This window comes from Haemaphysalis longicornis, unplaced genomic scaffold (assembly GCF_048455015.1).
Source record: "Haemaphysalis longicornis isolate Haplotype H1 unplaced genomic scaffold, Haemaphysalis longicornis Haplotype H1 scaffold_13, whole genome shotgun sequence".
NCBI lineage: Eukaryota > Metazoa > Arthropoda > Arachnida > Ixodida > Ixodidae > Haemaphysalis > Haemaphysalis longicornis.
Window position 1 is genome coordinate 1436469 of NW_027526233.1, and position 21572 is coordinate 1458040.

Below are 21572 nucleotides of genomic sequence, written 5' to 3' on the forward strand. Positions count from 1 at the left end.
AAGTTTCTCGTCTTCTCCAAAAATGACAGGTAAGCAAATTAGCTTTGTACAAGTTATAGTGAATTCCTGAGAAGCCGACCGATTGCACTCTTCTATTTTCACTTCGCACATATAACGTGAAGTTAATGAGACATGTCAGTCGTATTGGAGTGGAAACTAATGTGCAAATATATCCCAGCCTTGCAGGTACACACAGTTTTAATAGAAGTAAACGAGCATTCGGCGCGCAGACTCTTCTTGCTCGTAAGGTGAATTTCAGGCGGCATTGCCATTTTGCGATTACCTTAGTAACTGCTTGAACGTCGATTCAGGATTCTTATCGATGTATTTTTTGTTGTTGTTTCGTGCAGTGGGTTTGAGTCTTGGGTGGGGCCCCAAGTCGAGGACGGTTGGAGACTTCATTGGACGTTTCCTGTGGTGAATCACCTCAACCCCTTTAAAGTTATCACGCTGCACCTGCTCACAAAGAAGGCAAGCTCAACTGTACGCGCTTCTTGTCATTGACTGCGTACCTATTACCACGGCGATTGTTGGCGCGGAATGGCATGCCCTAACCAATTTTTTCGGTGCCATCTTGCTCCAAAACGGATATTTGCGGCAAAACTGCTGCCAAACGTTGCTTCAGTGCTCCGAAAAATCGGACGTAAAACCACGGGGTTCAATGCCAGTCAATTTGCACAGGGAGCAGTGGAAGGCCAAGCCGAAATACATGCGTTGTCTGCAGCTGCCATTGCAAGCGTTTCGCTCATAAAAAAAACAAAAAAGGGTAGCATTGCCGGCTTTGCTGTTCAATCTAACCTGCGCGCCCGCGCCATGTCATCTTATCGCGAGTGGCTTTGCTGTTCCATAGTTCTAAGGTTAGAATCGATATCGGACAGGATGAGGTAAGAGGCGCTGCCCAGACACGAGCTAGGGAGTAGCGTGTGACAACCTAGCCGATATCTGCAAGTAATGAGCTCGGTACATGCGGCTTACAATACAGGAAAAATTTTTTTCTGCGCGCCCCCCCCCCCCTCCTCATAATCAGACTGTTCACGCGCCATTAAAAGAAAAGCCGGGTGCGCTCGATTTGTGTTGCGATTGTGTTCTGTATTATACGACGTGGTTGCGCATTATTTTTTCTACGCAGATATAATCTAGCAATGAGTGGTCAATAGTGCGGTTATTGTGTTGCAACAGTTTTTTCTCGCTGTATTTTGTTGCTGTGAACAAGATTTCTTGGAAGTGTATGATCGGGTCAGCGCTTCCTTTCAGAGTTTGCATTAACTGGCCCAAAAGGCAGGCGTTGAAGCATACCTGTGCGTGCTTTCTTTTAAATTATAGGTTTCGTTTACTGTGTCTCTGAACTGAAACGAATTTTTTGAATGTCTAAAGAACATTCCCGTCTCGAGGCGATCGCGCCCAATAAATAAGTATAAATTGAGTGAAACTTTCAAGTACTTTCCTTCTCCCACTGAGGTGTGCGCGAAAAAATATGTATAGTGATTAGCACTTTCGAAGTTATTCTTGCGTAATCAATTATTGTGTACCTAAATGTGCATCTTGCGCGTTTTTTTCTTCCTATTCTGCAATGTTGCATGCCTAAATTTGCATGTCATATTTTTGCTTAGAGTCCAACAGAGTGTACATAAAATGTATGTGCATTATATTTTGTGTAGTGCATGTGTTTTCATGACTTCGAATAAAAGATGTCTTCATATGAATTTTGAATAAAAGAAAAGCGAAAAGAATGTTTGTGTAACGCTCCAACACCAGAAAACATACTATTACCAACATGTTTTCTTCGTTCAATTGTTAAACAGGTTACTGCACACACATACCAAACGACGGGCGGCGGCCATTCCGAGGCATCGCCGCCGCTCGTCCAACTTTCGCGCCTGGTGCCATTGCCGAGCGACCCATGAGCAGCGACCGGCGGCAGGCGCGGAAGTTGGGCGAGGTGTCGGTTGCTGCGGCCGGCACGCGGCGGCCCGGACCGGCTGCCGCGTAAAAAATGACGTCATCAGCGTTCGCGACGTCACTAACCTCCTTTCCCCCTCGCCACTCGTTGCCATGACGATAAATGCAACGGTTTTCAGACGCCACGTACCACTAGGGGAGGATTTGGCGCTGTTGGCGCGAATTACGCGCGACCACGGTGGATGCTAGAGAGGCCGCGCCGTGGCTACACCATAGTGGAGGGCTTCGGAATAATATTGACCACCTGGGGACCTTTAAAGTGCGCCGAAATATCGAACACACGGGCGTTTTCGCTTTTCACCTCCATCACAGAAGCGGCCGCCGCCGCCGGGAATCGAACCCGCCTGCTTGGGGACAACGCCTTCGCCACTGAGCCACCACGGCGGGTATCATACTAAAGTTACGCCACTTGTTCATCACACTAAATAAAACCTGCTGAGAGAAAAATGCTGAAGCTGTGATAAACACTAAGCAAAAACGTATCGATGTTCTCCTTTTGTGTTATTGGTAAACGAGTGCAACGAGCTACGTCGCGAGATGGTCACGATAAATGTGACCCGTTTGCACAGCCAGCCTGTCCAGCGCACATTTCTTGATGTGCAAAATTTCAACCGATAATTCTTTTGACGCATCTTTTTTTACCAGTGTAATATGCACACCCAACCACCATGTACGCTTGTTTGAATTGAACTATGTACTGCAAATGCTAAAGGTGCCGCGTATTTTGTCCCTGTCGTTCTTTTTGTGTCCCTGTAAAAAAAGTATCCCCTGTGTAAAAGTATCCCCCTGATGTAATAGCTCTCGGGGCCTTTAGGGTGCTCAAATAAATGAATAAAATAAACAGTACTGTTTCTGCCTATACGACATTCTGGTTTCGTTTAGTGTTACCACGTTTCTGCTATACTGTGCTAGGTAATTGATTGTAGTGTTTAATCTGCCGACGCAACGCAGGCGATGAGGCGCGCCCTAGTGGAGCGCTACGGATTAATTTTGACCACCTGGGGATCTTTAACGTGCGCCGAAATCTCGTACACACGGGTGGTTTTGCTTTTCACCTCCATCAGAAAAGCGGCCACTGCGGCCGGGAATCGAACCCGTGGCCTCGTGCTCAGCAGCGCAACCCCTTTAGCCACTGAGCCACCGCGGCAGGCTGCTACGAAATAAAATGAACCATTCGGAAAACTCTGTCTTTTTCTGGCAAAAATACCAGCAAACCCTACTTTCTTCAGTGTCAATTACGCGGTTTTAACCACTTGCGGCATTTATTTCGGAACTTAGGTTGTTGGACTGACCTAAACATCAACTTTAAAAATAAATTACACTTATATTTCTACCACGTTTTCTTGTGGTACTTTTTATGCCCTTTCTTAAAGGGACGGACCACCAATTTTCGTCGCGCATATGTTCTCTAGCTCTAGCGTTTTATATAGCCCGGTAACCACAACCAATTTATAAACAAATTGGCGGAAATAATTTTAATATGGCACCAAACTTTCTGAAATCGGAAGGGTGACGGTTCGTAGTGTAGAAACTTTACACTACAATATGTGTCCTGGTCACGTGCCCTGCAAACCTAGCAGCTAATATAACTGCTGAAACGTTTATTATTTGTATAAATTTAAATTGCATATGTATTCTTAAACATTATATTGAAAATTTCGAAGGCACGCAGCCCGCCGGCGCTGGGTTGCTCTCAGTGTGGCCACACCCAGAATCAATAGCCACGTTCAGTAAACAGACGCAGTGAAAGAGCTTTGACGGTTATGCCTGAGTCAGGGGCGTTTCTTCTGCCGTAATATTCGATTTCAGTTTGCAAATACGCCAACGGCAGCTTAAAAAAAAACACCGTCCGAAAAGAATCGAACTGTCGACCTGCACAACGTGAAGCCAGATTCTACCTATCGTCCATCCCAACAGATGGCGCATTCGTGCGAAAGAGACTAGGGAATTTAAAAAAACGCACCAACGAATAAGAAAGCCTGCGATTCACACTTTTTTTAGCTGGCCACAAGTTTTTAAATAATCGCTTTTCATCTCACATACAGACAAAGGTGTGTTGCTGCGGTACTGTATGTCATGATTGCAAGCATTATTTTTGGTAGGACACATACGGCTCGTAGATATAAAAATTACGATTGAAAACGTTCTAGGGCGTTATCAGCAAAACTGTTTCTCGTTAAGGTGCTTTAAGTGAGGCCCTTTCATTTGGGACACAGAACATATACTCGACAAAAATCCGTTTTTGTCGCTTTAACTAACCCAAAAATGTCGTTGATTCATAAACCAGCAAACACCTTTATGTCATAAAACAAGGCCTTATGTGTTTGCTCGTCGATTGAGTTTTTCTCAACATCTACCCAAGCCTTAGCGACTGTCAGAAGTGTAATCAAGTGAACTTCACGACAAGTTTGTTTTTCCCGAAAAGAACTTGTCGCAAACGGATCAGCAACAGAGAAAATTTGGTATCCTACAATTAATCGAACGCAGTTACATCCAACGCTGCTTCTTAGAAGCCATTTGACCGAACTCGGTTTGAGTGAAGGAAACGTTGACATCCACCTGAATGCAGCCGTACGGCTACAAAGAAAAGCTATACAGCTTTCTCACAAACTTCGCAGTCGAATAAAAATTCGTCCTAGGACGAATTTTTCTTCAGCTGCGAATTCGATTCCTTTGTTCGATTCAAATTCGATTCCTTTGTAGCCGTACGTACAGTTGGCGAGTACAGTTGAACCTCGTTATAACGGACACTTATATAGTATATTATCGGCTACAGCGAACCGAACACGAACTTCGGGTGGTCACGCTTATTTTAATTCTTTTATAATTCTTCTCAAAATGCTTTTATAACGAAACTGAAATTACGAGAGCCGCGCACTATGTCGGATATAACGGAGAAATGTTTGACCAGGTGGCTCAGAAGCTACTTGGAAAAACCCTCCGGCATCCGGAACTGCATCCGGAAATAAAGGCCCTTTTCCGTGGACACTGTTAAAAACTCCATCCTGCTCAGTGCAGGGAGTAGCCACCAGATGAAGATCACATCCCACATCAAATCAATAAACACGCAGCTCTGTGTCGTCAGGTGAACTTGGTTTCATTGACATTTCCCGTAGTCATTTTGCGGTTCATTGAGCTTGGAATAAAACAAGAAGAAAGGTAAGCAGCACCTTGTTTATAGTGTCTTCGAAGCCTATAAAATGCATTTTTGTATCAAGTATTTTGCGCGAGGCAGACTATCGATTTCTTAAAAGCTATTTTACTTGTACTGACCCAATGAATGTCGGATATAACTAACTGATTTTCTGTTTCGATACTACTTCGTTATAACGAGGTGCTACTGTGCGCAAATCGAGCAGCGGTACTTTTGGCATGTTTTTTTTAAGTAACATGGGCACGGGGAGCCTGACGAACATAAGGGGAGCTCCCATCGGCTGCCCCGACACTGGTGCGCTTGCTTGACAAGAATGACGGCGCGAAAACGCAGTGCCGGCTGCCTGGTGCACTGCTGATCTGTGGGCCACTTCGATTTTGCTGTACACAGTCTGTTTCTTCAGTGCTCAAGGTTGCCACGAGGAACCGAATTGGTAGTAAGCTGGCACTCTATGTAGCTTTCAAAAGTTGTCGGCATTGCCCGTCCAGTTGGCGATTGGAGCAAAAAGCCAGAGACGACCGACGGGAAGCTCATCCGCGCCGCCACCTGCCAAATCACAGAGAGGCGGTACTGGCCAAAAAGGTCCTCAAGCGCATCTCCTACAATCGGGGTAAAAGCTTTTTGACGGCGATTGCTAATAAAATAAAACAGTGACTGCATTCTTGTACGGTTTTATGCCATTGGAAAATGTCGTTACATATATACAGCTGATTTCTCCTCTGCAACATAAACTTTTTGATATTTATGCTAGTCGGTTAATGAATTTCCAGTGCGTTTTAAAAATGGGTGCCTTCTGTCAGGCGCTTCGTCGAAACGGAGTTTCTGAAAAGCGAAGATGCGGTAACAGAAGGCAAACTTCCGTAATGACACGACAAAAGGGAGCATAACAGGAAGGGCGTTCATTTTGTTGCACATGGCGATGATCGCCACTGAAGAGGCAGTGACGACGACTTGTGCTTGAAAAGGCGGAAGTTTTCTAGGTGACCTAAAATTTAAACATTTTTTACCCTCCTGCATCATTTGGTGACAAAAATTACTTTAAATGTTCTAGCAGAAATACAAATCTCTCCCGAAGGTTCCAAACAGCATTCAATAAAACGGGTGAAGACACTTCGACGAAGCGGTGTTCGATAAAGCGGCTTCAATGAAAACGACATGCCTGGAATTTCCGCGTACCCGAAAATTGCCTCTTTGAATAATAGAGTGCCTAGAGAACAGCTATCCGATATTTTTATCAGACTACTGTCATTTCATGCGGTCGTCACTAGCAGCGAAACTAAATCGTTGCTGGTAGTAATAATAGTGCTACCCCGAGCATAATAGCTTTGCGCGTGCAGATATATAGCAAAATTCGGTTCATCCTAAAGACCAGGTAGAACTCCCACGGATGTTTTGTCGCTATAAAATGGTTCACTGTGGCTCGCATGGTGTTTCTGCCATTGATATCTCGTTTCAAGCGAAAAGAATTCAGGATCCCACCCAGCAGGTAGGAATACACGAAAACACTTACGGTTGCAGTGAACTTGCGTGTGGCATTTTTGAGAGGGCATATTGCTTGGTGTAGTTGCTGATTCTTTGAAACTGTGAGCAGTGATGAGCGCATCGATACATACGACACGCAGCCAGAGCATTTCAACGTCTCAGTCCCCTGTCGCTTTCCCGCCGGCCCCTACTGGCAGGGCAGGCTTATCGCGGACAGGTGGCGCCCCCCATACGAGACTCGATTTGCTCGCACCGCGGGAAAGATGCACGCTGGCCAGCCTTGCCTACAGTAGGATAAAACCAATCGGCACATTCGGCAAGCTTGCAACGCACAAACTGTGAGAGCCTGGCCAGCGGCGACGGCGGCCCGGATACGAGAAGGAGCGCACAAGAACTGGCCGTTTCTGGCGGTCCGCTCCTCTCCTTAGCTAGCGGGGGCGCCATTGCGCATGCGTGACGCTCTATTGGCCGTGAGGCCCATCACTGCAAAGGCCGGCGCTGCAATCGTTTTGACGTCACTTGTAGGATCCCCTTATGAAAATTTCTACGTCCAGTCAAAAGACAGTCTGCGTCCCGAAGAAAACAGACTGCGTGCGTCCTGTGTGTTTCCTCTGTGTTGGAATTTCGCCACCGACTTTCTGCGTACTCCAAGTGTCCCGTGTGTTTCCGTCCTCCATGCGTCCAGTCTATCTCCCAAAGGCAACACAGACACCATACGGCCTTTGTGTGTCCCCTATATGTCTTGAAGGCAACAGACCGCATTCGTCCCTTGTGTGTCCCCTGTATTGAAATTTCGCCACCGACTTTCTGCGTCCTCCAAGAATCCTTTATGTTTCCGTCCTCTACGTATCCCACAAGCTTCCACCTTTTGAGTGCCCTTTGCATGCTGTCAAATAACAGCGCCCAACAGCCAGCTGCATGTAGAAAATGTCAGCCAGCTCCACAGTCACTGTTTCATGCTGCAGCAGTTTCTGTAAGAGCAAGCTGACGAAAATCACATGAATCACACGACTCTTGCAAACCTGACTATTTTATTCAGGTTGGATCCATACGTGCTGCTGCCGCCTGCCACACCAGGTGTCGCCTCATCTTTACCCCTCACAGGACGGGATAGCCACTGACACGCTTGAACCTGAAATGACAAACGCATTGATCGCATATGAAGGGGTTTAAACAAACACGTCTCAAACATTTGCTGGTTATGCTTATAAATATAAAGGAGTGTTCCCACACAAAACTGAACAAAGTATCCTGAAAGAGAAGGTACAACTTCTAGGTTGCAAAATTAGCCACAAAATTTAGACCACATAAATTAACTAATGAGCTTACGAACATCAAATATGACATACTGTTACATAGGCAACACAACCCAGAACTAAGTACTGTTTAGATTCATGGCCTCCTCATGACGGGCATTTATACAGCCTCGCAAGAACATTTGAGATGAGATTATTGCAGCAGCACTGTGGGAACAACGCAATATGGGGGGGGGGGGGGGGCAGGGAAGGCAACATAAAATTGCATGAACATGCTAAGACAGGCATTGATCAGTCGTCATCATGAGTAGTTGCTTGTGTCTACGCGTTCTTTGGAACCTATAAAGGCAGCAGTTTTATTGTGCATTTCGTTTACGAGACAGCACTTGCATTGTCTAGTTTGTCTGTGCTTGCTTACAAAAAGCAAAATGTACATCACCATGAACTGACCAACCTCTAGGTTGGCTCCTCACTTCTTATATTTCCTTGTGTCGATGGGTAGCAGACACAGGAACAGAAATAAAAAACAACCCTAGAAAAACGTGGTGGATAGCACACTTGCACCCATCATTGCACGCGTGCCACGTGGTCACTCATCCCAACAGATGTACAGTGCACGGAGTGATGACCCCCAAGCAGCGAAAGCTGGGCGTGGTCGCTCTGTACTTTGTGAAAATACAAGCTACTAGAAAGATTTGACAGATAGCACAAACAGTGCAGGTGCGCCAACTTTGCACCATGGCACGAATTTTTCAACGCACAACAGAAAACGCACCGGTATGTCAGTGACACCGTGGAGGAGAAATTCGAAGACAAACCAGGACATCAGTGACAGTGAAAGGGTTAAAGCGGTCGAATACAGCAAATTTAATTTCAGGGTTTATACTTACCAGCAATGAGGAAAGCTACCGCAGTAACTTGAGCCGACTACTCTGTAACGTGCACTCAAATGCTAAAAACACACAAGCATTTTTGCATATGTTTGCACACAGAGCATTCATACTGTTCGGAAATAATGCAGGTTTTTCCTACTACAAACATTATAATATTGCCCCCAACCACGCCATTTGATTTGTTTACAAAATGTTTTGTTACAAGCACCTGGCCACACCCTGCAATCTTATCCTTTTTTAAGGGAACCGTCTTTTTCCCCTTTTTCCTTTGTATGCTGCACCAGCAGTCCTGTTTGATATGGAAAGGGTGTTGCTTTGCGATCCCTATCCTAGCTTTTCCTGTTTTTTATTGAAAATGTTCTCATCGAAATGAATGAGTGCAAAAGAAACCCTGCAGCATTCAATTCGCCAACGCTCATCCATGCACGTCCCTTTGCTGACTCCTTCGAGGTTTGTGTTTTTTTATGTTTACTGCAGAGCACAAGTTTGCTCCGATAATCTATATTTTTACAAAAACCCTGCATTATCCGTGGCTACATAACAATATTCCAAACAAAGTCTGATACACAAACCAGAACCCCCCACAGCTCTTTCTTCAATTTCCGAGTACCCTTCTACAATTGATTGATTGTAGGGTTTAACGCGCCGACGCAACGCAGGCAATGAGGTGCGCCGTAGTGGAGGGCTCCGGATTGACCACCTGGGGATCTTTATCGTGCGCCGAAATCTCGTACACACGGGCGTTTTTGCTTTTCGCCTCCATCAGAAAAGCAGCCGCCGCGGCCGGGAATCGAACCCGCGACCTCGTGCTCAGCAGTGCAACGCCTTAGCCACTGAGCCACCGCGGCGGGTACCCTTCTACAATTAGGACCATCATTATATTTGCTAGAGTAAATAGCTGTTCGGGGGGGGGGGGCTACTATGGCCAGTGAGACTCATTACACTACATGAAACACAGTGGCAAAAAGGCACGCAGTACACCCTTTTCACTGCTAGGCACAAGTTGCATCTAGGGCATTGAAGTGAATTCACCTAAATTCTATTTCTGGGTGCATGGAATTGTTTCACTCATGTAATGTAATCCATAATATGACTTTTGAGTAGAAGTCTAAAGATCTAGTTCATCTGTAATAGGCGGTAGAAGAAAAATCCCCACACACTGTCTGTGGGTACCACGCAACTACCACAGTGAACAAGGGTGACAAAGTCGTTATTAATTAATTCATGGAGCAAGGACGCAGCCCTGATGCGACAAAAAAAATAAGAAAGGTACCAGGAAGTTTCTCACCCTCATCGGTTCCTTATTTTTTGCCCCATCTCTGCAATGTTCTTATGTCTTAATATCACTAAGGTACCACAAGAATGCCACAATGGTTTTCTATGTTTTCATGTTCTCTCAGCCTTCAAAATCGAGATTTTCATGCATTTCACAGCCGTAATGAACTCCACTTACAGGTCGTGCAGGATAGATAGAAACAGGAGGCAGCCAATTCTTCTGGTAGCTCACAACGTACATCCTCCATGTCAAACACCTGGCCCTGTAAAAAATGGCAGTTCAAGTAGTAAACAAGCCGTAAATATGCGGTATAATGCCGTGAAATACTCGCTCTGACAGGACATGACAGAATTTCTTTTTTGTAGGGCAAAAAAGGCACCTTCAGTTCTTTCAAGCTAAAAAATAAGTACAGTGCTCACTGATTGAAACGCAACACTGCGAGCGCGTGGCCGCCAATACATGCAGCGCCGTCTATGGACGCCGCTGTCGCTGACAGCGCACCGCTGCCGCTGCGGGGAACCACTGCCCCGCTTATTGGCAACCCGAAGCAGCAAGCTTATGGTCAAAACACTCTCATCCTCGTGGTATACCACAATGCAACACCTAGCTTCCACGGGCGTCCACTGGCGGCGCTGCATGTAGCGCAGGTTACGCGCTTGCAGTGTCGCGTTTCAATCCGTGAGCAATGTACGTACATTACAATCCTTACAAGGTTTTCAGCCATACTTTAAAGGAACAGAAGCATCCTTACACTGAATTAATGTTAAACTAAGCCTATTAAATATCCCTAGGTGGTAGAAATCTGTGGCCCCAGATTTCCACTGTGCAAGCATATTCTCTGGTCCAGAGGGTGCGAAACGTGGTTACGGCTTTTAAAGGAGCCATGAAGAGAAAACACTAGTTTGGTTCATTCAAAGGATTCCGTTGCTAGAATCATGCTGACACCATTTTTAACATAAACTCCACTCAAATAAGCTACAAATTAGGAACAAAGGAAATGGCCATGCGACCCACTAGCTCATTTCCCGCAACAGAACCTATGTCATACCAGCCAGCTCTGCAGTTAGCGAAGGGTAAAAACAAAACAAAAGCAGAAAGCGGCTTGCCACGGCATGGTGGCACCATCTAGGTTAACTAACGGTAAAGAAGGTTTCCCAATCGGCTGCAGAGCGGCCGGTTCCTGTGATGTCATTGCAGACCCTGAAAATGCACGATTTAGCGGGAAAACCAAAATTTTAGCTTCAATTAATGAATTTCTCAGTGAATAAAGCATCGTTTGCATTTGGACAAGTGCTGGGGGCACCATACCACACGAAATCTTTCGAATAACACAAACTTGTATTTTGTCTTCATGGCGCCATTAAAATTCTCTCTGAGGCACATGGTGAACGTCTCAGCGTGCCAATACCTCCAAGGGGTAGGCAAGTTGAAATGCTGACGAAACGAAAAAACAGGATGGCGAAGGAGCACGGTGGCAAGCCCACGCCCTGTTTAATCTTTTTCGCACCGTGATTGTATCCCCATCACATGCATATTTGTAAGAATCAACACGTTTAACCCATGCTCAACATGTTACGGTCAACACAATTTATGCAAGCCAGCTACAAATAATGTCACACCACACAAGAATTTCTGTCTGATCATGACGATGCTGGATGAGCTTAGGAAGGTGGAAAAATTTCTTGCATTAAAACAGTGACAGCTGCCCTGTGACTGCACCAGCAATGCAGGCTGGAACAGCATGTTTTCAAGCTGCGACGTCTAAACAATTATCTGGTCAAATGTTCACTGCCTAAAGACCTTGTGCATGTGGTACTACTTATAAAGTTGCTAGCAATGCTTAAATGTTTAAAATTCAACGTATATGCAACTCTTACGTATTATAACAACAAATGTAATGCAGCCTCCTTGCATTTCTTTACCCGCAAACGAAAACTACCCGTTAGAACAATGCTAAGCTGCCTACGTCCTGTAAAAAAATATACTGTGGGTCAACTGCCTCTTAAAAAAAAAAAATCGGGGAGTGGGCGTTTTGTTTTACAACCAGTAACGCAGTTTTCTTTTTTTTTCATGCAACAAGCTTTAGCGTCGAATCCACCCAAGCCAAGCGGCGGCCGCTGGGCCGTCAGCATAATATTTTCGTTGCCGACAATGGCAAGGGGGTCGATCACTCACACAGCATACTGGCCGCCGCTCCTGGAAGCTCATTATGACCGCGCCGACGCAGCCGGTAATTTACAATAAAAGAAGCGCGGCGAGCCGAACACCAAGGAATATACTCAACACGTTTAACAAAACAGCACTGCGGCAACGCGTAATAAATTTTTAACATGCACCACGATAAACAATCACTTACGGCAGAACACGCAGCATTTTTCACACGTCGCGTCGACAGACTGGAACTTGCAGTAGAGACTCTTGATTCACGTAGGCACGCACAACTTGTCAGGTATTTTGTCAAATGGCGACCTCGATGTGCGTTTGCTACAGCAGCGCAGTACGGCGACGACACAGACGCTTTGCCAGCACTCACGATGTTTCAGGTGGCACAAGAGCACTAACACGTAATATTACGGCAGGAGGAGCACGTAGTAATTCACGTAACACCAGCAAATCGAAAACAAACTACCAAAACCACGCACAACGAACAACCCACGTCTTTTTTTGGCCACCTATAACAAAGACTGCATATAAGCTAGCCTAGACTAGACTTATTACTACAGTTGGCTATCTAGCAGTCATAGAGTTTTAGCAGTTACTTTCTTCCTTCATCATCACCCCTGAAGCAAACTAGGCTGACGCCATTATAGTATTTTGTTAAAGTTGATAATAGCAAACATATATATAATGGCAGTATATTTGCTTGATGCGAGCAACGTCTTTTGTTGTCGTAAGTTGTTGCTACTCAAAAGCGAATAAAAATGGATTAACAAACGAAGTTATTATCATCGTCATCTACATCTAGATTGACTGTTTTGTGTTTTGTTCAGCGTCCAAGCATTCACTGTTTGTGGGCTTTTCACAAACAGAACGGCCGGATAAAAAAATTATTCCTCGCAGACATACGCAAACACACGCGCACACGCACGCACACACACACACACACACACACACACACACACACACACACACACACACACACACACACACACACACACACACACACACACACACACACACGCGAGCGAGCGCGCACGCAAGCCAAGGAGGTTGTACAACCTCCTTGACGCAAGCACACGCACGCACGCACACAAAAGCACCGTGCGTCAAATCCACGCAGGCAAACAATTCACTCAAATGGAGGCTTAGCAAGACTATGTGAGCTCAAGTATTTCCACCTAGGTTTACGACCTGATCGTGTACTGTTTTGGTGGCTTGCAAAAACTCTATGTAGAGCTTGCACTTTAGAACGCGCACAGTGGAGTACTTGCAGCACATAAACAAGCTTTGCGACAAGGAAGACATTACAAACGTGCGCACGCGCAAACACAGAAAGTTCTCGCCCCATCCATGCCTGAGAGGCTCGCTTGACTTTTTGGAGTGCCAATGACCAATGAGGCCCGGTGTTTCGTATTTGGTGCAAAGGTACACCTAGGTATTGAAGCGCGTCCTTATCCCAAGTAATGCCACCAAATAAGGACGGTTTCGCACCCCATTCACCAAACCAAAATCCCTTTGTTTTTTCCATATTCACAGCTGCTCCAGACGCGCCACAAAACTGCCTGGTGAGATTAAGGGCTTCTTGAACGCTTTTTTTATCAGCACAAAAATAGGCAATGTCATCCGCGTAAGCAAGGACCTTAACCTCACAGGATAGCGATGAAAAGCCCCGTACTCTTTCACTCTGCTGAATACTAAGGCACAGAGGTTCGAGGTATAAGGCAAACAACAAGGGTGAAAGGGGGCAGCCCTGTCTAACAGACGACTTAATCGAAACTGGCTTAGACAGAACGCGGTTGACGACCAGTTGTGTGGTGCACTGTTTGTAACAAAGCTGAATGCCTTTTAACAACACATCCCCTAAATTTACCGCTGCCAATAGTGCGAATAGAAAATCATGAGAAACGCGATCAAATGCCTTTGAAAGGTCAATTTGGATAAGGGCCACCTGCTCTGACGAATCAGACACACACTCCAATATTGAACGGGCAACATGTATGTTGTTTGAATGCTCCTACCTCTAATACCGCAAGTTTGATGAGGTCCTACTAAACTAGTGATGACAAGTTGAAGGCGCCTAGATAAAATTTTTGCGAAAATTTTATAATCTACATTGCAGAGAGATATTGGCCGATAGCCGTCAACCGATTTCAGCTTTTGTTCATCTTGCGTTTTCGGAATTAAAACTGTGTGTCCTAAATAAAAGGTTGGCGGCAAAACATCATGGTCGTATGCTGCTGTGAATATGTCTAACAGAACGGGAGCAAGGATATCAGAGAACTTTTGATAAAACTCTCCGCTCAAACCATCGGGCCCCGGGGTCTTGTTTGTCTTGAGGTCAGATATGGCAGCCTTAACTTCTTCGAGTGTAATAGGCCCAGAAACCAGAGCGCACTCATCGTCTGTCAGCTTTGGGAGTAAATCAATGAGGGAACTAAATTCTTGCCCCCGAGCTAATAGACTTGACCCCGCAAATAGCGTGCTGTAGTGGTCGTGGAAAGCACTAGCAATTTCAGCTGCTTCAGTGTACTTAATACCGTTATGTTGAATTTCGATTACCTCCTTTGCAAGTGCTGACTCCCGCTCATCATTTAGTGAACGACGAGTGGGGTAACTATCAAAGAATTTTTCAGTTCTCGACCGAATTAGAGCGCCATGGTATTTTTCGGTAACATATTGCTGAAGTTGTGCCTTAACAATGCGAATTTCCTCTACACCCGATCCCGGACTGACCGCTTCGAGTTCATGAAGCCCTACCAATGTACGAGTTAGTTCCCGTACATAAAAACGTTTTAAAAACGAAAGGCGTGCGGACTCTTCTATTGCGCAATCCCTTACCTCCTGTTTGAATAAATCCCATTTCTGATATAAAGAAAGACTGTGTGTTTCAAGAATACTAGTCAAGCAATCGGATATACGTTTACAAAATATTCCATCGGCCAATAAAGAGGTATTAAGCTTCCACAGATCCCATTGAGGCAGCACGCTACGCGGTCTTGTTCGTCCTAAGCAAACAGATACCATGCAGTGGTCTGTGAAGAAGATCGGGCGTACAATATAGTCAGAAATTCTAGGCATCTCTTCTGCTGAAATGTATATGCGGTCAAGACGGGCATAGAGTTTTTGCAACATTTGTGTGGGGGTCCCAATGGGAACCTATGCGTAGGGACAATTTGTTTCTTCCATTAGTGTCTGGGGGTGCTGGGCTGATACATTTGTTTGTACACCAGCTTGTATCTCGGTTTTTCTTCTATAAGGTGACGCATCACCCACTTCTGCTCAACGTTATTCAACAGCGCATAAGTTTTCATTTACCGTTTTTGCTTGTCTCCACTGGTGAAGTCAGTACGAAACCGCCATGGGGGTTTTTAAAGGAGGTGGTTGACACCTTCAATTTCCTTACTGCGAGGTTTTCCCTGCAATATCTGCTTACCCTTTCCAGGAAGGCTTTGACGAACACTTTATTAGAGAGTCTGTTCCCAGTGCCGGTTTATCGCCAGCCTTACATTGGCCACCATAAGGACAGTGTTTTGAAGCGGGTCACACGTATGTGTCTTCCTCCAAATGCAAAAACGTTTTTCTTTAAGCTGCATACATCAACACTCCCAGTGAAAACATGGTTGCGCGAGAAAGGAATGTCTATTCCTTGGTCTGACAATTGCCGTTTATGCAATCAACCTGAAACCATTGATCATTGTTTTGTTTTGTGCCGGGATGCGGTGTTTTTCTGGGATGTGTTGCAACGAACTCTTAAAAAGGACATGGACATTACCCCTTATACAATTCGGTTCTTGCCTTTTAGAGATGTTACTGGAGTGCCCTATGATATGTTTGTTGTGATCGGATTGTATAGCTTGTGGAAGTGCCGCATGACGGACAGGCACGCGGAACCCCCTCGCCCAACGAAGTCCATTTTTCGGGAGCAAACTGCGTTGGTGCGGAGCATTTATGCGGCGCAAAGTGACCCACCAGAATGGCTGCATCTGTTGGACGCGTGCGTCTGCTTGCCAGAATTTTAACGGACGGCTTATTTTAGCTGCAGTGATGTGCATCTTCTTGGATGACTCCTAACTTTCGTAGGCTGTATTAAGGGAAGTTTTCCATGCAGTAAAGAAAAAAAAAACTGTTTTGGTGGCTTGGGGGTTAAGTACTCGCCTACTGATTGAATGGGCGTAGGTTCGAAACCCGCTCAGTGACCTCTTTTTTTTTTTTAACCGTGTTATAATTGAAGTTTTTCTGCCTTAGGTTATATTTTGGCATTGTTGTTGCTCTTGTTGCTCTCGTCTGGCTGTGTCCCTTTTTTTCTGTCGCAATATATTTCTACCGCAAGCTCTGCCCCAAAAAACAGTACACCGCTTCAGCATTTAGTTGCAAGGATAAGCCATTTTACAACGACCCTGAAGGAAAACACAGACTAGGACAATCGGAAGCCACTTTTTAGGTTGTTTTTGTTTTCATTGCTTCGTTTTCTATTCGGCTTTTTGTGTTCTTTTTACTTTTTCTCGTCTGTATATTCTTCTCCCACCCACTTTTTTTTTCGTAATGGGAGGGACGAGGCACTTCGAACAGCCTCGTTCAATATGTATCCTTCTTACGCCACTGTTTCATACAAACGTACCAGTTGGTAATATTAATTCTGTGAATTTATCAGACCTCACTAGCACGAAATAACGTATACAGTGCTGCAGAATTTCCACAAACCATCGGCATTGTTTCTTACCATCTCTAGCCAAGCCAAAAAACTTAACCTTTCGAGTATAATTAAGGCTTACATGTTCGACTTTATGTTTACTTGAGGAAGCACAATCTTCAGAAAAAGAATGTAAGGCAACAAATAGTTATCCTTCCTCCCAGTGTCCTAGAGGCAACACAAAAGACATAAGTCAGTCTTTTGACTTCATTTTGCCTTCAGTACATACATAAGCAACAGCATTACGGCACACAGAAGAATTAAGACAGCAAATTCAAGTTCTATCTTACAGCCTTTGTCCTAGAGGCAACAGAGGGGAAACAGGCCAAAGTTTTTTGACTTCATTTTGCCTTGAGTACACACATGGGCAATAGCATTGCGGAACTCAGAAAGAGAAGAAAGCAAGTCATTTTTAAAGTTTTACACCTCTCATCCGAAATAAAATCTTTGTATAGAAATTTAAACTTTGTCTTTACCATAGTACATATAAAGGTAAAACATCATGGCTGTTTATCCGGCAGTCTATAAAAAGTACACAGCCTGCCTATGTCCTAGAGGTAACACACAGGAAAAGTCAAAAGAAAGGCCACACAGTCAACATGCAGGAGACACAAAGTAAACAGAAAGGAAAAGTTCATTTTCATAAGGGATCACCGTTCCTATCTTGCTGCATAGATGGCTTGCAGCGCGTGACACTTCGCTTAGGAAGTGCGTATCTTCGGGTTAATTACCATCGTTTGAAGTTAATTCTCAGTGCGTCAAGCGCAGTTAGACCTATTGTAGACTTTATAACCGTATCAACTGTGGTACATTCTCCGCAAACAACTTGAGCGTGGTGGTGTATGAGATATGCGACCGAAGCGTAAGCTGCGGCTCGTTTCCACGACCAACAATGCTGACTACGACGATCGCTAAGCTAAGTTTCTAGATTCCCCTTATTTTTAAGAAATGTATAGAGCGGGAAATGATGAAGCGTTTACTGCTCGCAGAAACGCTCCGCACACACACCCGCCATGCCTACCCGCACGGCCGACGGAGCGGCTCGAACCGCGCAGGTCGCGGCAGCAACAACTTGTCGCCGCCTTTTAAAATCACAAAAGTCGTGGAAAAGAAGTTCCAGATTGGGGAAAGTGAATGTTAGTGTGGTGAAAACTTGTGCTAGGTAGTGTCATGAGCTGTGGTTTTCAAAGCGATGCTCAAATACCTGCCGCGATTTACGCTGACCGGCCGTAGAGGTCGGTCCCGGCACCGCCGGCTGGTTCACGCGAAATGTAGCTAGTGGCCGAAGGGTGGCGAGAATCGGTCGAGGCCGTGGCAGGCATCTTGATCATCGATTGCTTAAACGGCAATCGCGCATACAGAGATCCCCATACGAGAAGGGGCGTGACAGTGCGGTAAAAAGTTACGTTAGGGACTGTCATTTGCAACTGTAACGATAGCGGAGATGAAATATCTGCCGCGACGCTAAGCCTAAAGTTCCCAACATTCAATTACGTGCATCCGAAGCCGCCGGCGAGGAGAAGACCCTCTGGTCGCCCGCGCGCGTGCTGCGTTTTGGTTCGCCTAACTTCTTGAGGGCCCCCAACGCTCGGTTCTCCTATTCTAAAACTCCCAATTACCCCAAATCATTAACGACGTGTTTCGCCTCGTACACAGCCTCGCCTTATGTGAGCAGCCCTGAGTTTCGAAATTGATGCTACAGAAATCAGGCTCACTGTAAGCAGACAAAAGCCCATGTTGCAATTATAAATTCCCACGCCGCGGTCCAAATGAAAACTAAATATAGCCGTGTCCAAACCCGCTCGAAGGCGTTGAAAACTCGCGTTCATACCATTCATACATTGCGGACAAGTTGTCGCAAAAAGTAAACATATCAGCCGTGCAGAGTGCAGGTTACGGCAGTGATCGTTAATCAAATCCGGGCATAACTAGAAAAACATGGTAGGGGAAATAAACATTTCTTAATCCAGACCGCAGATCATAGCAGCACTTTTAAGCATGCGCGGCGAAGCAATCCGATATCCGGTTCTCACGTAGTCGTTCATTTACCAGGCAATGCAAGCAGAACGCGAGGTGAGATCACAACTGAGCGACACGTTTCCGTCGCTGTTGCAAGGTCTATGTCCTTTGCACACACACTCTCGTACATGTCACGTCGCAGTATTTCATAATGAATTAACAGCGTGCTTTTCTCGGCACCAAATGCAATGTCCTTGGCGTTAGCTGGCTGCGTACGAGCTGTTCGGTGGCGATGGTAGCAACTGCCTACCCGTGGCAGGGTCGCCTGGAACAAGCGAGTCGCTGATTGCTTGCCCGGATTATTCGGTATGTAGACCACTTTTTTTTTCGGTAATTTGCATCAAATTCACAAGGAGAGGAGAGATGGTGACGACACAAGCACAAAAAAAGAAAACACGCGGTCGCATACGCACAGGAAATGTGTTGTAGCAGACGACAACGGCCCCCGGCGTCCAACAAGTGACGTCATTCGTAGGTTGCGCCACGGTATGTCCTCGAGGCGAATAACTCATGTGTGATTTTCCGCGAGCGGCATTAGCTGCTCACGCTGCGGTCTCGCTGAGCGGGTCGCTGCGATCAGAGCGGACCGTAAAACGGTTACCTAAAACTATTACCTCGGGCAACGGACTCTGTGGCACACCCGGGCAGAAACTGGAGTAGCAGAAGACCCCACCTTCCCTCTTCCGTGAAACAGGGAGGAGATAAAAAAAAGCTTCACTTTAAAGAAACTCTGCAAAACTTGCTATAAGCGCATTCACTCTTTTGTTCTCCTCTGGAGGCATTGCTAAAGCTACAGTTATCAACAGCACATACCGGAACTGCCTGATTTGCTCGTCGCAGCAGAGCTGTCCGCCTTTCGATTCTGCTTTGCTTCGTGGCTTTTTTTCAGAAGCGGCTATCGAACGCGTTTATTGGTGCCACAGAAAGGCAGCGGCCGGGAGCCGCTACATTGCTGTAATGACGTCATTCGAGCGTTCAAAAAACGCCAAGACTCGGGAAAGTGTAAAAGCTTGAGCAGATTTCTAAACTACCTGGTGTACGCAGAGCACTCATTTCTGGCTGACGTACTTTGTCACCCCCTATTCTAAGTACTGGCTGTGTTTTTTGACTGCGTTCTAAATAAGATTTTTTAAAAAGTCGAAAAAGTGCTGCAGGGTCATTTTAGTAATAATTTCGGAAATCTCGCCCACACTTCTATGTTTGTCATAACCGGGAATAAATTGCAATCGCTGTCATTTCTACAAAGCAGCAGTCTACGTCATTTCGCCGATAATATGGCATCGTCAGACAGCCGATAAGACGCACGGCGGGAATGGGTTGTTACAGTTGTGAGAACAGCGTCCCCCTTTCCACTTTGTTTCCGACGTCGGCCGCTGCGTATCACTCATAGCTGGGTCTGAGGGTGTTTTCTACGCGTTCCTGTGTTCCCTTTCATATTGATCATAATAGTACACAATTGACCATGCGCGGGTTTTGCCAAAGAGGGTATATATGTCTTGAGTGACCAATAAAATTTGAGTTGTTAGTCTGCGCTGGTGTTCGTATCTTCGTTCAGTCCTCGTTTTTTTGTGCGCTCAAGTTACAGCTATGAATAACCGGGAAAAATTGGTTTCCAGCCCGAAATTGTTTTGCTCGAAAAGGCACGATGACGCTTTACCAGACGACGAATAGGCACAGCGCGTGTCTCAGGAGCCTCTTGTACTTGAGGATCTCGACGGGGCTCGTTGCGGCCAGCTGCGCGTCGGCCTTTTCGACCAGCAGCCGCATAGTGGAGTCCATGTCAGGCGCCCGCCGGCCGTTGATGTGCAGGATCCGGAGGATGGCAGCGCGGGCCTTCTTCTCCTGGTGGGTGGACACCAGCCACCTCGGCGACTCCTGCAGAATGCTGCGACAGGCACGAGACAGACAGCAGTGCGCAAACAACGAAAAATTGCTGCGCCTAGATCAGGGGCGGTGTTCTCGAGTTTTGTCGCTTTTGCGTCCCTTTCAAAAGTGTCCCTTTTGACGAGCCCTGATTGGCTAAAAGCAAACAACCGGAAGTGACGTAACGCAAGCGCGGCAAATCTACTGCCAATTTTCCTCCATGGCATGCTGCCAACGTCCACTGCTTCACCGGAAGTACGTCACGATGAAAGGGACGCAAAAGGGACGTTTTGAAAAGGGACAGTAATGAGCATACCACCCCAGCTATGGGTATGCAAAGCGAAAGCTTGTAATAGCCCAGTTAAGTCTTGGTTTCACTTGGTTAAGCTTTGATTATATTTATTATATGCTATAAATATATGCTATTCGTCCAAAGCCTGCCTTTTCCTACGGTTGTGGTTTTGCTTCCGGCGTTTTCCAAGCCGAACGGCTCGCCGGGCGATAACCGCGGAGTGGTCAGACGCCCACGCCTCAAGGACTCTAGCTCTTGCGCAACGCTCAGAGAAGACGGCCCGGCCTCGCTCTCAATCATGGCCAAGTACGCACGCACGCGGCGAGTAACGTTGTCGGGTGCGAATCCACTGCGGAGAGCGCATGCGCCAAGCCAGCAGCGGCGGCGGCATCGGCGAACGCGGCAGTCTCCTGAACTGTGTCCGGCCAGCCATGTGATGCACAGCTGTGGTCACTTGAAGGTCACATCTACCGCGACGGCGAAACGGCTCGACGAGATCAGTAACGCTTTGCTTTAAAATGGCTGAGG

The 21572-nt window shown here is 46.1% G+C and overlaps 1 protein-coding gene across 6 annotated transcripts in view; it reads right to left on the reverse strand.

Annotated features, from left to right (window-relative positions):
* The window catches only part of LOC144164202 (organic anion transporter 3-like), a 121799-nt gene that overhangs the window by 9147 nt on the left and 91080 nt on the right, over positions 1 to 21572 (reverse strand). For all 6 annotated transcript variants that reach the window (XM_077694717.1, XM_077694715.1, XM_077694716.1 and 3 more), the window contains one exon: positions 20547 to 20774. In XM_077694717.1, the coding sequence (XP_077550843.1) occupies positions 20547 to 20774 (228 nt within the window). The remainder of the gene's footprint in view (positions 1 to 20546; positions 20775 to 21572) is intronic.